We start from the raw sequence: 15777 nt of genomic DNA, 5'->3' as shown, positions 1-15777 counted from the left end.
GTAGTGGTTAGCAAGTCAGCTTCCCAAGTTGGAGGTTGTAGGTTGTAGGCCCCACCACTGCCAGTCACCCCGCCGCCGGTCGTCCAGCCGCCGCCAGTCGCCCCACCACTGCCAGTCACCCCACTGCCAGTCGTCCGGCTGCCACTGGTCGCCCCACCACTGCCAGTCACCCCACCGCCGGTCGTCTGGCCGCCGCCGGTCGCCCCACACTGCCGCCAGTCATCTGGCCACCACTGCCGGTCGCCCCACTACCACCGGTCGCCCCACCGACGGCTGCCATCCCGCCACCAACAGTTGACCCGCTGCGGCTGGCAATCGTCCCGCCGGCTGAGGCCAGGATGGCTTCAATTTGCCAGTGGCCTTAATATATAGGGGACTCTGGCTCGGGATGGTCATGCAGGACCTGTCACTCTGCATGGTCATGGAGACCTCTATCACACCAGATTAATGTGTCCATGGTGGACATGCTGGATTGGGATGTCCATGGGCGGCTCTGGATCAGCATGGCTGTGCTGCTCTGGATCAGGGTGGCATTGAAGATGGATATTTTCAGTGACTTCCACTTCGCCTTCTCCATGTTAGGACATTTAGCATGGGCATTCTCAATGACCCTAGCTCCTCCTGTCACATGGACCATGCTCACCAGTGTTCAGCATGTCTGTGGTGGGTCGGCAGGGTCATCCACTCAGTGGTCAGTCAGTCAGTTCAATTACTGATCAGTCACTGTTCAGTCACTGTTCAGTTACTGTTTAGTCACTGTTCAGTCACTGTTCAATTACTGATCAGTCACTGTTCAGTCACTGTTCAATTACTGATCAGTCACTGTTCAACTGTTCAGTCACTGTTCAGTCACTGTTCAGTCAGTGGCACTCAGAATGTACTTATAGTTAAACTATATCTAAGGAGATGGTAGGTAATAAGTAAACAGTTTGGAATACAATTAGCTCTTTATTGATCAATTCAACATCCATTTCATTGAAAAGTTTACTACAAGCAGGTATATCTTTGTTCCAAAATCCAAGTTGTTTATCATATTGAGTGTGCAGAAAAGTGATGTATCCATGATGTTTCTCCTTGGTCCATGTCAAGCAGGTGATGTCCCAGGTAGTAGACTCCTTTTCCAGCACTAGTCCTTGGCAAGTCCTCTATGTTGATGTCTGATAGTCTTCGGATGATATTCAGTGATACCTCTGGAACACTGTTTCAGATAGAGACAATACCCTGTCATTGTTGTTGAATCACCTCACAACCTCTTCCCTTCAGGTAATTGATGCTCCTTCGAGTCAAAAGTATAGGTGTAGTAGTATTTCTCACCACTACATCATCCTCCACCTCCTCTTTCTCTTCCTCCTCCTCCTCATCCTCTTCCTCTTCCACCTCTACCTCATTGTTCTCCTCCATATCAGTTTCCTCTTCCTCATGTTCTACATGATCCTCATCCTTTTATCAGATCAAATGGGGAGATTGATGGTGAATTTGTCTCACCATAGTCACCCCACTTCGAGAATAGGAGAACCATCTTCTCTATTGTTCCAGATACATAGTTAATCCACAAAATGTCTGTTCTCCACAGATGATTCCAGCACAATGAATCTAATCTGCTATATATCCAATATATAGCCATATTTGTACAGCATTATGATTTTGATTGTACCTCAATATATTACCTAGTGTCTAAGGTGTTGCTGTTCTCTGCTTTCTCAAGTAAAGACCTTTACCGACCTTTGATCTCTGCTGTCTCAAGTAAAGACCTGTACCAACCTTTGGTTTCTGATGTCTCAAGTAAAGACCTCGACCTCCTTTCACTGATTTTTTCTTTGATGGTTGAATCTTTTGTTTCTTCCCCTTCTCAGCCACCCTGCTGACTTCCTTCAGTGATCTTTTCATACCTCCCCCAAATTTTGCCTTAGCCTTCATGATGTTGGTGACTGCTAGTGCTGCAGCTTTTTCCAACACCCCTGCATCTTCAGATCTCACTCTGTCCCAGGCTCTCTCTGCCAAGATGCTGTCTGCTACTGCTCTGCTTGCTGTATCACCACTCTTGGAATAGGCAATATCATGCTCCTTGCAAGCCTGATCAAGTTTGTTGATTCCTGGATCACCTTGTGCTAATCGCTTCTGAAGTTTTGTTCCTGGTCCACAGTATTGATAGCCAGGGATATGAAGTTCAACTGGTAGAATGTTGATTGCCTTATTAACTATTGTACCAGCAGCTCCCTTGATAGCTGACAGAACACCTCTTCCTCTATAGATCTTCTGACTTTTCTCCTTACGAAAATCATGCCTTGGAGCAATAGATCCTCTCCCAGTCACTTGTCTCTTGGAATGTCTTTGACCACCATCTCTGCTATCATCCAAAAGGCGTTTGATTGTATTCTTATACTTGGCTTTGTTGTAGTTAACAATCTCACCTCTTGGATCATTGTTCTGTCTGTGCACACTGGTCCAGTTCAATATTTCTCCATAAGCCTGTCTGTCAGCGGATTCAACTAATGCACGATTTGGATTCTTCTTGAAAATCAACTCACAAAGTCCCAATGTAGCTGTGAAGGTCTTTTCTTCCTGATCTACAGGGTCAGTCAGCACAATTTCATCACCATTCTCTCCAAAAGTTAAATACTTATTGCCCAGGTAGTAAGCATTGTCTCTCACTCTTGGCCCAAAAGTGTCATCAAAATTGTCATTGTCCTTGCTCAATGATCCTCTAATGTAATCAGCTACCTGTTTTCCAGCTAGATCAGTTTGATCAAGGATATTCTGAACTGTTGTACCATGACTTTCATTCAATAATTGTTCAACATTCTTATCATCATCCTGTCCATCTCCAGACAGCTCCTCATCACTGCTATCATCATATCCTCTACTCATATTATACTCCTCACCCTCATCCCCTTCAAATGCCTGCTTTCCTGCTTTCCATAGTTGCCGTCTAACTCCTGAGGTGCCTGCCATTGGACTTGAAACTTCTCCAGTTCCATATGATTCAAATGTTGGTGACTCTTCATCAATGCTGGAGAGTTGGAGCTTATGTTTTGCTTTACTTGCACCAGTAAGTCCACGCCTTGTATATGTGGCATGTTTAACAAATGGTGTTGTTGGTGGAGTAGGATATGTGTGGTGTGTTGATGCTGCTGAGAAAGGATGATGTTCTGATGATGGCAACTCTGGCTTGGATTGTCTCTGCCTACCCTTCACATGCCTGGAGTGCATTTTTATTCTAGGCTTCAGATACCTGGGATGCTTCTTGGATGCTCTTGATGGAGGTAGTTGTGGTTGTTGAACTGGCATCTGTTGGAGAGTTTCGACTAGGTTGACTAGTGGCTCAGCTAGAGGTTTGAAGTATTTTGGACCCATACCAAGAGCCGAGTGCCACTGACTAAACAGTGACTGAACAGTGACTGAACAGTGACTGAACAGTTAAACAGTGACTGAACAGTGACTGATCAGTAATTGAACAGTGACTGAACAGTGACTGATCAGTAATTGAACAGTGACTGAACAGTGACTGATCAGTAATTGAACAGTGACTGAACAGTAATTGAACAGTGACTGAACAGTGACTGATCAGTAATTGAACTGACTGACTGATCAGTAATTGAACTGACTGACTGACCACTGAGTGGATGACCCTGCCATCCCGCCACAGACACACTGAACACTGGTGAGCATGGTCCATGTGACAGGAGGAGATAGGGTCATTGAGAATGCCCATGCTAAATGTCCTAACATGGAGGAGGCAAAGTGGGAGTCACTGAAAATATCCTTCTTCAATGCCACCCTGATCCAGAGCAGCACGGCCATGCTGATTCGGAGCCTCCCATGGACATCCCGATCCAGCATGTCCACCATGGACACATTAATCTGGTGTGATAGAGGTATCCATGACCATGCAGAGTGACAGGTCCTGCATGACCATCCCGAGCCAGAGTCCCCTATATATGAAGGGCCACTGCCAAATTGAAGCAATCCTGGCCTCAGCCAGTGGGACGATTGCCAGCCGCAGCGGGTCGACTGTTGGTGGCGGGATGGCAGCCGTCGGTGGGGCGACCGGTGGTGGTGGGGCGACCGGAGGTGGTGGGGCGACCAGCAGTGGTGGCAAGATGACTGGCGGCGGTGGGGCGACCGGCGGCGGCCGGACGACCGGCGGCGGGGTGACTGGCAGTGGTGGGGCGACCGGTGGCGGCCGGACGACTGGCGGCGGGGTGACTGGCAGTGGTGGGGCGACTGGCGGCGGCCGGACGACCGGCGGCGGGGTGACTGGCAGTGGTGGGGCGACCGGACGACCGGCGGCAGGGTGACTGGCAGTGGTGGGGTGACTGGCGGCGGCCGGACAACCGGCGGCGGGTGACTGGCAGTGGTGGGGCGACCGGTGGTGGCCGGACGACTGGTGGCAGGGTGACTGGTAGTGGTGGGGCGACTGGCAGCGGCCGAACGACCAGCGGCGGAGTGACTGGCAGTGGTGGGGCGACCAGAGGGCTGTTCAGGAGACCCTGCTCTACTAATATCTAACTACAGTGCTGCTTTTCGGGATACTGTACAAACTGATGGAGTGTGCAGCATTTCAGAACAAGAGGAAAGGTCAGCAGAGGTCTATCAGGAGACCACAAAATATAGAAGAGGATTTTCAATGACTAATATATATATTCTGTTTTATAATGGAAAATAAATGTATATGGGAAGAATAAAAATATGGTTTTCTTTTCTCTACCCACTACATACAAAAAAATATATCCTCTGGTTCTGTTGATACTGACCTTTAATACTTACCTTTACCGCCTTGGATTCAAACCTAGAACCTCCAACTTGGGAAGCTGACTTGCTAACCACTACACCATAGAGGATTTATGTTTAAAGACTTAAATTATATAGAATATGATACTTCTTCATACTAATGATAACGAAGAATTGAGAAGTGAGTCATGATGGGGTGGCATTGTCATAGACCTGTTGACAAGGAAGGTTATCCCCACCACCACCACCACTTTTCTCTGTTTGGTATAAGACGGCTTGTCAGCACTGAGAGGTATTCAGTCTACTGCAACATGTTGTCAAACAGTGAGCTATGTCTGCGGGATGCAGTGATTGAGCTTGAGGAGGAGGAACTACATAATCATGGTATTATCTCGTTGACAGACATTTTCAATGATGCAGGACATTTGAGTTCAGAGTTTAGGGTCCAGAGTCCAGTAGTTCAGAGTTCAGAGCCCCGAGTCCAGAAGTCCAGAGGTCAGAGCCTGAGTCCAGAGCCCCGAGTTCAGAGCCACAAGTTCAGAAATCAGAGCCCCAAGTTCAGAGTTCAGAGCCCCGAGTTCAGAGTTCAGAGCCCTGAGTTCAGAGTTCAGAGCCCCGAGTTCATTTTTTTATTTTTTTTTATTTTCCATTTATTATTCCCGATTTTGTGTTTTCAATTTTTTTTTATTTATTTATTTATTTTTCTTTTAATTTTTCTTGATTTTTTAAAAAAAAATTTTTTCAATTTTTTTTCAATTTTTTTTTTAAATTTTTGAATTTTTTTTATTTTTTTTCAATTTTTTTTAATTTTTGTTTTTTTTTTGACTTGGATGACCTTGAGGTTCGGTTTGATTGACTTGGGTGACCTTGAGGTTAGGTTTGGTCGACTTGGGTGACCTTGAGGTTAGGTTTGGTCAACTTGGGTGACCTTGAGGTTAGGTTTGGTCAACTTGGGTGACCTTGTGGTGAAGGGGGACTCTGGCACACTTGTGTGCCAGAGTCCTCCTTTTTTTACTACTGGAGCTCTAAAAAAATCCGCGTTTCTCAACTAACATTCTCTTTGAGGAAAGTGCGGTCCTGACGGTAAGACAGCTCTTCATTAAAAACATTTTAATACATTTATTTCCCAACTTGAATATTCTTGGGCCCATTACACATATGCATCAAACGCGGTATGCTATTAACATTGGTATCACAGCCATACCCCTCCAGAGATCCCTTACACGAACCAATTCCTTCTATATTTCACATGTTCTGTATCGTAACTTGGCTCGTCACTTCCCAAATCACATAGTATTTCAGGATGTCTCAAAATCCTTATTTAAATTGAAATTGAATAAATTTTTAATACAGCTGGGAGTGGACATAATGCGGAAAACATCATCACAACAAATTATGCCTACCTTAATTGATAAATTCGCTGGTGGTGACAACCTGTCTACTGTTCTTGATATCTGTATGCACCATTACACTGATTAACCTTTTTTTGAGCTATCCAATAATCCTCTGTACATAATAATTATATTAAATAGGATTCTGAATGCAGCAAAATTTGTGTTTCCTTTCTCTCTATCAAACTTATAATATACAACTCTGGTTTGCACACAGGCATTTTTTGCCCATGCAGACCATTTTCTAAACATTAGATTATCATTTATTGGAGTGGGTAAAGGGGGACAATTTTCCACATGAGAGTTCCAAATGATCTCATTTTATTCATAATTTTATAATCTAAAAAAATGCAAGAGCAAATTTTTCTGTCCAATTACGAGATTTGGCTGAAATAGCTAAAAACTGGAAAATGAGCTGAAAATACGAGGTTTTTGGGCCACTCTGTACATAACACAAGGAAAAATTGCACAGGAAGTTTTAAGTTATAAAACTTATAACTTCACATATGTAAGGGGCAGATATTTTTAAAACCTTGAAGCTAATACCATAATTCTATATCTAAAAACTTGAATTATTAAGACTAAGACTAATTATTTTCTGGTAGGCCTACAGATAATCTGCACTAACAGAAACAAAATTTTACATGAGGTCTAGTAAACTTATTGATATAGTCCAGTCACTATTCTTACGGTACATTTTGATACCAATAGAAATTTCATAAACTGAAATAAACTACTAGGTCTCAGACAGAATAGCAAAAGTATCTGTCACCAATGGTGTTATCAGGGGTAGATATAGATGAGTCAATAATGACTAGGAAAGCCGAGATTATGGCTAACAACTTGAAATGAAAATCTATTTCTCAATTATTAAATAAAATGATAATATATTGTGTGAATTTGAGGTTATGTTCTATACAAACAGAGCTTGTCGGCAATATCAATAACGACCAAGCTGAACATCTACAATATATTTATTTAGACACTCACTAGAAAAATAATTGCATCTAGGTAGCATTCATTAAGACTAGGACAGGAGGGTTTGTCAACTAAGCATGTCAAATAAATGTCACAAAAAATGATTAAGAAAACACAAAAATATTTATTGTATCATATAGCATGAACAAAAATTATTAAAACAAAACAAAAAGATAAAGGAAATGGGATTCACATTTATAGAGCGTACCTACTACAGTTTTGGGGATGTACCAATCAAATTACAGTATTTGCTCGGTGCTAAAAATGATTTAATTCAAAATCTCCACATGGTCTTTATTAAAATTTTAAAAATTTGTAAGTTGTTGTAGGAGGCACAAAACAATGTAGTTAAGACAGAATAAGAGTTTAGGTTTATAGTAATATGCTGTTATTTTATGGACTATTTGACAGTACTAAATTACGTCATCGCGGAGTATTAAAAATCCGCCAATGAGAGGAGATATTTAAACTTTATGCAAATCAAAAAGTTGGAAGAATCGTCGAGAGAAAATAGGAAAAGACCAACTACCCACTTGCTTGACAGAGGTCACCAGGAACACCCACCAACTATGAGAGCATTAGACTGAATCCCTTATTGTACATTAATTAATTTTTGTAAAAGTTTAAGTTTGATCAATGTATTTTGAAAATTATATTCATTTAACTCAGTGATGTCACTGTATGATGTGAGTTATTAAATTAAATGCCCCCATTGGAGAAGACAACAGCAGCCCACCAGAGAAGGCTTAGGACACACGAGACAAGTCCTGGCCAACATCAAAAATTTTTGAAAAATCTACATGTGAGTTGATAACTATTTATGAGGATCCTCAGTGCTACGAATTGATATAAATTTTGTGAAAGCTAGCTTATCGAGGGTATAATTTAAAAATCAAGCTAGATTTAGATTTAATTGTGCAAGTAATATTATAAAGGAGAAGTTATTTTTAAAATATATTCATATGAGAATTAAATGTTAAATTATTGACAGAATCCAAAGTCAGGGCAGTGGACTGTGAATGATAGTTGGTATTAATACCTACAAATAAATCTCTGAATTCTGTGCATAAAAAACTGATAGCTTGAAGTGTGGTGAGTACGCCAAAAAAAGACAAAATGAGTCAACAAGATGAGATTTAATATTAATAAAATAATAGGCAGATGGCCACATACAAAAAGAAGTGTAAGTAGATTAAATCAAATAAAATCTTTAGATGAATTTTATTACAACATGTAATAAAACCGTTAGAAAATAAGCGATAACAAAATTTAAATGAATTTAGGTCAATGACACTAATGACCCTTGAAGACTGACAACCATTGATAAGGTACTGTCAATAATACCTGAAGTGAGAATAGAAAATTTTAAATGATACAATAATAAAGTTACTGCTGAAAAATTCAATCTTAATGATTTTAAAAAGAATAATAACAAATGACAATGAGATGTAGATAATGCTCTATATATTGAAATGGTTAGATGTTTTGATTGACACTAGTACAAATAAGTTCAAGAATGAGAATGTCTTGGCTGACATTAACATAAGCAGGTTCCAAAATCAATGTCATACACATTGAAATAGGCGTCAGTGCCCTTAAAATAACGCTTGTGAGCTAAGGGTAGATGTCAAATACAATGAAATAATTGTTAATATTGAGTACATTAATATAGGCGACATATGCCTTCAATGAATTGAATAACAAGTTAAACATCAATAGAACAACTCAGATATGAGAAAACGCTTGCAAGCCAAGGGTTGCTATCAAATACAATGAAATAATTGTCAATGTTGAATACATTAATACAGGCGACATAGGCCTTCAATGAATTGAATGTCAAGTTAGACATCAATAGAACAACTCAAATATGAGAATATGCTTGCAAGCCAAGGGTAGCTATCAAATACAATGAAATAATTGTTAATGTTGAATACATTAATACAGGCGACATAGGCCTTCAATGAATTGAATGTCAAGTTAGACATCAATAGAACAACTCAAATATGAGAATATGCTTGCAAGCCAAGGGTAGCTATCAACAAAATTGAATGTCTCGGTCGACATTAATACACTTGTAAGCCAAGGGTAGCTATCAAATACAATGAAATAATTGTTAATGTTGAATACATTAATACAGGCGACATAGGCCTTCAATGAATTGAATGTCAAGTTAGACATCAATAGAACAACTAAAATATGAGAATACACTTGCAAGCCAAGGGTAGCTATCAAATACAATGAAATAATTGTTAATGTTGAATACATTAATACAGGCAACATATGCCTTCAATGAATTGAATAACAAGTTAAACATCAATAGAACAACTCAGATATGAGAAAACGCTTGCAAGCCAAGGGTTGCTATCAAATACAATGAAATAATTGTCAATGTTGAATACATTAATACAGGCGACATAGGCCTTCAATGAATTGAATGTCGAGTTAGACATCAATAGAACAACTCAAATATGAGAATATGCTTGCAAGCCAAGGGTAGCTATCAAATACAATGAAATAATTGTTAATGTTGAATACATTAATACAGGCGACATAGGCCTTCAATGAATTGAATGTCAAGTTAGACATCAATAGAACAACTCAAATATGAGAATATGCTTGCAAGCCAAGGGTAGCTATCAACAAAATTGAATGTCTCGGTCGACATTAATACACTTGTAAGCCAAGGGTAGCTATCAAATACAATGAAATAATTGTTAATGTTGAATACATTAATACAGGCGACATAGGCCTTCAATGAATTGAATGTCAAGTTAGACATCAATAGAACAACTAAAATATGAGAATACACTTGCAAGCCAAGGGTAGCTATCAAATACAATGAAATAATTGTTAATGTTGAATACATTAATACAGGCAACATAGGCCTTCAATGAATTGAATGTCAAGTTAGACATCAATAGAACAACTCAAATATGAGAATACACTTGCAAGCCAAGGGTAGCTATCAAATACAATGAATACATATTATAGCTTTGAAATAATGTAGGACAGTGCTCTGAATGAGACCTACACTGTAACATATTGAATTCATGTACATAGGCTCGATTGCCATAAGTATGGACAATTAAATGTTTTTAATTGCCGTAAAAGTTGAATGATAGCTACAAAAATCATATGAATGCACATTAAAATGTTCGAATTAGAAATAGAGAACAACGTGGTCCAGTTTCGACACACTGTTAGTATTTTCATGAACAATTATGCAATACATGAGTAAAATGAAAATTGAATAAAACGATTTACGTAACCTGAATTAAATTTTGAGGAAGAGATGCAGCCAGGCAGACAGGCAAGGAATCCATGGTACCCCAAGGAACAGGACATCAGCAAGCGATGATATGATGGCCACGTGATGACGAGAATGGAAGCATCCAACACAGTAGGCAATTCCAACAATGGAAATGTGAGCAGGAACATGTAGAATTCCAAACAAATAATCCGAATTTCAAGTTGTGGAATTTTCAGAACGATTTCCAAATGGTAGAGATGATGAAATTGAAAGTTTGAATTTCAAATGTTGAAAACATGTTGAAATGGCGATAGACGCTAACACAATACTATGGAACTTTGACAAAGTTTATCAACGTAAATACACGAAGAATTTGATGAATAATTGAATCACAGTTGATGAATAAATTTAAAGAATTAATTTGAAGGAATAATTCACATTTAAAAACGTCCAGTAAACCAGATGAATTTGGATGAAGAGAAAGTACACCGAAGCGGTGTGCACTCACCAACGAGAAACGATTGAAAGACAAGAGACTAGACCTCTACTAACAAAGAAGAGGCCAGAAATGCCAGACATGTAAGCAAACGTTCGCAAACATTTGATGAAAAAGTAGCAAATATCAAGAAATTGAGATGCCTAAAAGACGAAATAAATTCCAAAAAATTGAATAATACAAATATTAAAATTGAAACGACGAATAATACGACAAATAATATTAGAAAGCAATCTTGAGTATGACAGTGAGGTGTAACCGTGACTGTGACGTCACCGTACAGTGCAGACGGACAAAATGATGTCTAAGTAGTAATGGAACGAGTATCAAAGTGGAACCGTTCCAATAAATGCTTTGTCAGATTTTACATAAACTGGGCCCCTTGTGTCATACGGGGGTATGGCACAATAAGAAAAGGTAAAAAAATATGTCAAATCTGGCAAAGCAATTGGAAATTAAAAACTGGGCTCCATGTGAGAACCAGGGGGAAAAACAATGAAACCTGAAAATATGAAATGAACCATAAGAAAAAGGGGATCAACTAGAATCCTCATCAATGGGAAGAGGTGCTAAACTCGAAATAGCTCTCTTAAAAGTGCCGGAGGGAGTGAGAACAGTGACAACTCGAACCTTGTCGTCCTTACCGGGATGAACTTCAGTAATGCGCACCAGTTTCCAAGTGGACTGCGCGGAACCAGGATCCTTTAAGATGACAACTGTACTGACCTTCAAATTTTCACAATTGTTCAACCATTTGCCTTTTTTCTGAACTCGGAGGACCACTCGGAGGAATGGGTCTTTTTTTGAATGGTGGAGGAATTCGTCTTTTTTCATTATCCTGTGCTGGAGGCACTGGTGACATGTGATTCAACTGTTGATATTCTTCCATGAAAGCTGTGTATTGATTTTTTAATTCAATATTTGATGATAACCGTTTTTCTAATGAATGAAATCGGTTCAATGCTTGAAATCAGGAATGACCCAATGAGTGGAAACTATCCTTTTTGGGAAGAGTGACCATAAACCATCTGTCTTCAAGATGCGTGGTAGTGGTTGTGTAATGTTTTTCAAGTTTCAAAACCTCAGGTGAGGGAGGAAGCAGAGGAGAGATTTCTTCCAACTTCCAAAATTTCTCTAACTGATGAGAGACATCATTTGAAGTTAGAAAATTCGACATGACCCTATGGGGAGCGGTCACAGGTGAAGCAGGGAGGCACAAACGAGGTGCTGCAATAGGACAAATAGTTTTACAAGAACCAAATATGACCCGGGCTAGACTGGTTTTCTGAAGAATGGGAGTGTTTTGAGCTAGATACTGTTGTAATATTTGTTTTATAATAATTAACTTATAGTTACACTGGTAATACAAATAAAACAATAAGTTGCATATTGAAAATAATGTTTTCACCTTTAATGTCAACTCATAACAACGACAATACATTGAACACATACACACACTAGATCAGCTCACACTGCCTGCTTGATCATTACATAATATTATCCAACACTTCCCCCTTTTAGTAATGAGGAACAACCCAAAACCAATTTTTCAAATTAAGGCAATAACATATTTAAGATAAATTGCAAAAATTATAAAATACAAGTCAATTATAAATTGAAAATACAATTTTCAATTACAAATCAAGAGTTACCATACAGATTACAAATTATAAATTCAATTTCTGTGGCTTACGAATTTGCCTCCCAAGTCTAGTAACTTGACCTCTCAACTCAACTACTCCTCTCTGCCCATTTTCTTCTAGCCCACTATCAACAGGAACGTCTGTCAAATCACTAACATCTGAACCATCATCTCTCACCCCACTAACATCTGTCTCCCCACTACCAGGCCTATCATTTGAACTATCTGTCACCCCACTATCAACCGTAGTAGTATCATTAAATTTCAAATCATCACCTGATCTTTTCCTTAAATGTGTACTATTCCTCCTGAGTATACTCCCTTTACTCAGTTTCACCATATAGGACCTTGGGTAATTTGTTTCCCCTACTATTACTCCTGACTCCCAGATTTTCTTATGTGTATTGTAAACATAAACTTTGTCATTTACATCAAACATAGACTTGGGGCGAGCATTTTTATTATAATCTCTAGCAGCCTTATCTTGTGTAGCATTGATCGAATTACCAACCTTAACCCTGTCACAGACATTAGGAATCAATAATTGAGTTGACATTGGGATCTTACTGCGTAGCCTACGAGACATGAGCAACTGAGCAGGTGAATAATCACCTATTACTGGTGTATTGCGCAGCTCTAGAAGAGCAATCTCCAAATCCTTTTTGTCTTCAATGGATTTTTAATTAACTTTTTAACTGTCTGAGCTGTACGTTCAATCTGACCATTCGATTTTGCATAGTTTGGACTACTATTAATAATTTCAAAATCCCAGTTGGAAGCAAACTGCTTAAATTCATAAGACCCAAATGGGTTGTTATCAGCAATGACTTTTGCAGGAATCCCATGAACTGAACAATTTTTTTTAAACTCACTGATCACTTCAGAGGTTGTCTTTGACTTCAGACGTAGGCACTCAGCCCATTTACTGTAATAATCAACAATTAGTAAATACACTTTATCTCCATACTCAGCAATATCCATGCCTACTTTATAAAAGGGTATATCTGGAATTTCATGAGACTTTAAATATTCTTTGACATTGGCATTCATGTATTTATTACGAAGGCTACAAGATGAAACTAAGTTTTCTATATCAACAGATAAACCAGGCCAATACATTACCTCTCAAGCCCTAGCCCTTGTTTTCTCAATACCAAAATGACTTTCATGAAGAAGTTTCAACATATCTGATCTTAAACTGAATGGAACAATAATCTTATCATTTAAAAATACAAGTCCTTCATTTACATATATATCATTTCTCTTATTGTAATAAATACAAATCATTTCAGGAATTTGTTTCTTACTTACAGGCCAGCCATTTTCATAAAAATTACAAATTAGACTTAATGCTGGATCCAACTTAGTTTCTTTTCAAAACAATTGTTTCTTCTCTTCAGATATAGCCAATACATTAGGAACCACAACATCAAGAGCATGTATCAATGTGCTATCATTAGTCACATTGTCATTTTTTGGTTGCTCCATACGTGATAAGAAGTCTGCAACTACCATAGTTTTACCGGGTCTATACTCAATTTCTAAATCATATTTCAACAATTTCAAATGCTGAAGCCTTGGAGACATTATTTTGCAAATAGACTTATCCATAATTGATGACAGTGGCTTACTGTCATTGTATACCACAAATTTTCTGCCATACAACAAATGATGAAATTTTTTGACAGCAATACAGATACTTAGCATTTTCTTCTCAACCTGTGCATACTGTGACTCAGTATGAGTCAGAGCTCGAGATCCAAAACTTACAGGCTTACCACATTGAATTAAACAAAACCCAACAGCATCTTTACTACTATCTGCATGTACTTCAATTGATTTGTTGCAATCAAAAGTCGCTAGCACTGGGGCTGTTGTTACAGCTACTTTTAGTTTTTTGATACACTCTGAGTGGATTGGCAACCAATGCCACATATGAGATTCTTTAAGTAATTCTCGCAATGGACTTATTAGTTGTGACATATCCGGGATAAATTCACGAAAATAATTAAACAAACCCATTACTTTTTGAAGGTCTTTCTTATTTGTGGGATCCCGTAGATTAGTGATACATTCAATATGTTTGTTATCAATGCAAACTCCACTACTGCAGAATAGGTGACCCATGAAGGTACTTTTTCAAGATTCAGCTGTAGCTTTTTAGGGTTGAACTTTACATTATTTAACCTAGCTTTGTCCAGTACTTTGGAAAGAATTTCATCATGTTTGTCTTGATCGGGTGCTGCTATTAACAGGTCATCAAAATATACAGTTACACATTCAATATCTGAAAAAAATGTCAAAATTTAATTTATGAAACAACTGAGGAGCTATTGAGATTCCAAATGGCAGCCTATTAAAAGAATAACGTCCTAAAGGAGAACTGAATGTGCAAATCTCGGCTGACTCTTTATCCAATTTTACATGGTAGAACCCTGCACTACAGTCTAATACTGAGTAGCAACTTTTTCCAGCCAATTTCGTTTTTATCTCCTCTAGCGTTGGAATTAAGTATGGCTCTGACATTAAATCTTTGTTTAAACTTTGAGGGTCAAGACATAATCTTAAAGATTTGTCAGGTTTTTCAACAATCACAAGATTACTTACATAGCTACTGGGCTTTTCATTTTTTGAAATAATTCCTTGTTGTTCTAAATCAATTAGAGTTTCTTTCAATTTCGGCATAAGTGATAAAGGAACCCTTCGTGGAGGCCTCACTACAGGTGTTGCTCCATCTTTCAATTTTATTTTATATTCAGTTGGAAAACAACCTATTCCTGTGAATACATCTTTGTTTGTTTCAAGAAACTTTTCCTTAGACTCTAATTGTATGTTATGAACTCTATGAATCAAACCAAGATCAATCGAAGACTTAAGACCTAGAATAGGAATACACTTCTCATTATCTATGACAACAAACTCTTCAATCAATTCAGCATTATTTACACTACAATATAAATTTACTTTACCGATAGCAACAATTTTGAAACCACCATATGACTCAAGCAAAATATTACACTTTTTCAAGCCTAGCTCATCAACATTACAACTTCTCAAAATGTGCAAAGGTACCAAATTTATTTCTGCACCAGTATCTATTTTGAAATTTATTATTTCACCATTTAGGCCTACTTTGATTGGTTGAAACCATGAAGTTTTTACGGAATTACAGGCAGTTTTCATGTTATCAATTTTGAATTGTCTGATGCCATCAATGTTTAATTCTTCATTCTTAACACTACTTCTTGAACTACTTTTGTATTTTTTCTTGGCTTAGTACACCCTACAG

The 15777-nt window shown here is 38.5% G+C and overlaps 1 protein-coding gene across 1 annotated transcript; it reads right to left on the bottom strand.

The window, feature by feature from the left end:
- Positions 1-406: 406 nt before the first annotated feature.
- On the bottom strand, positions 407-3334 carry LOC120349636. Its single transcript, XM_039420113.1, has 2 exons — positions 1791-3334; positions 407-621 (listed from the first exon to the last, which is right to left on the bottom strand). Exons 1-2 carry the CDS (start codon positions 3286-3288, stop codon positions 407-409), a joined length of 1713 nt encoding a protein of 570 aa, XP_039276047.1. The 5' UTR covers positions 3289-3334.
- Positions 3335-15777: the final 12443 nt, after the last annotated feature.

The sequence above is a fragment of the Nilaparvata lugens genome, chromosome 2 (genome assembly GCF_014356525.2).
Source record: "Nilaparvata lugens isolate BPH chromosome 2, ASM1435652v1, whole genome shotgun sequence".
NCBI classification, from domain to species: domain Eukaryota; kingdom Metazoa; phylum Arthropoda; class Insecta; order Hemiptera; family Delphacidae; genus Nilaparvata; species Nilaparvata lugens.
Note: the sequence above shows the minus strand (reverse complement) of the source record. Positions and strands in the feature narration are given on the sequence as shown.

Coding starts and splice junctions, on each gene's coding strand:
- LOC120349636 (XM_039420113.1), bottom strand. CDS start 3,288: ATGCCAGTTCAACAACCACAACTACCTCCATCAAGAGCATCCAAGAAG. Junction 622..1,790: donor ATCAGTGAAAGGAGGTCGAG/GTCTTTACTTGA, acceptor TCCATGTGACAG/GAGGAGCTAGGGTCATTGAG.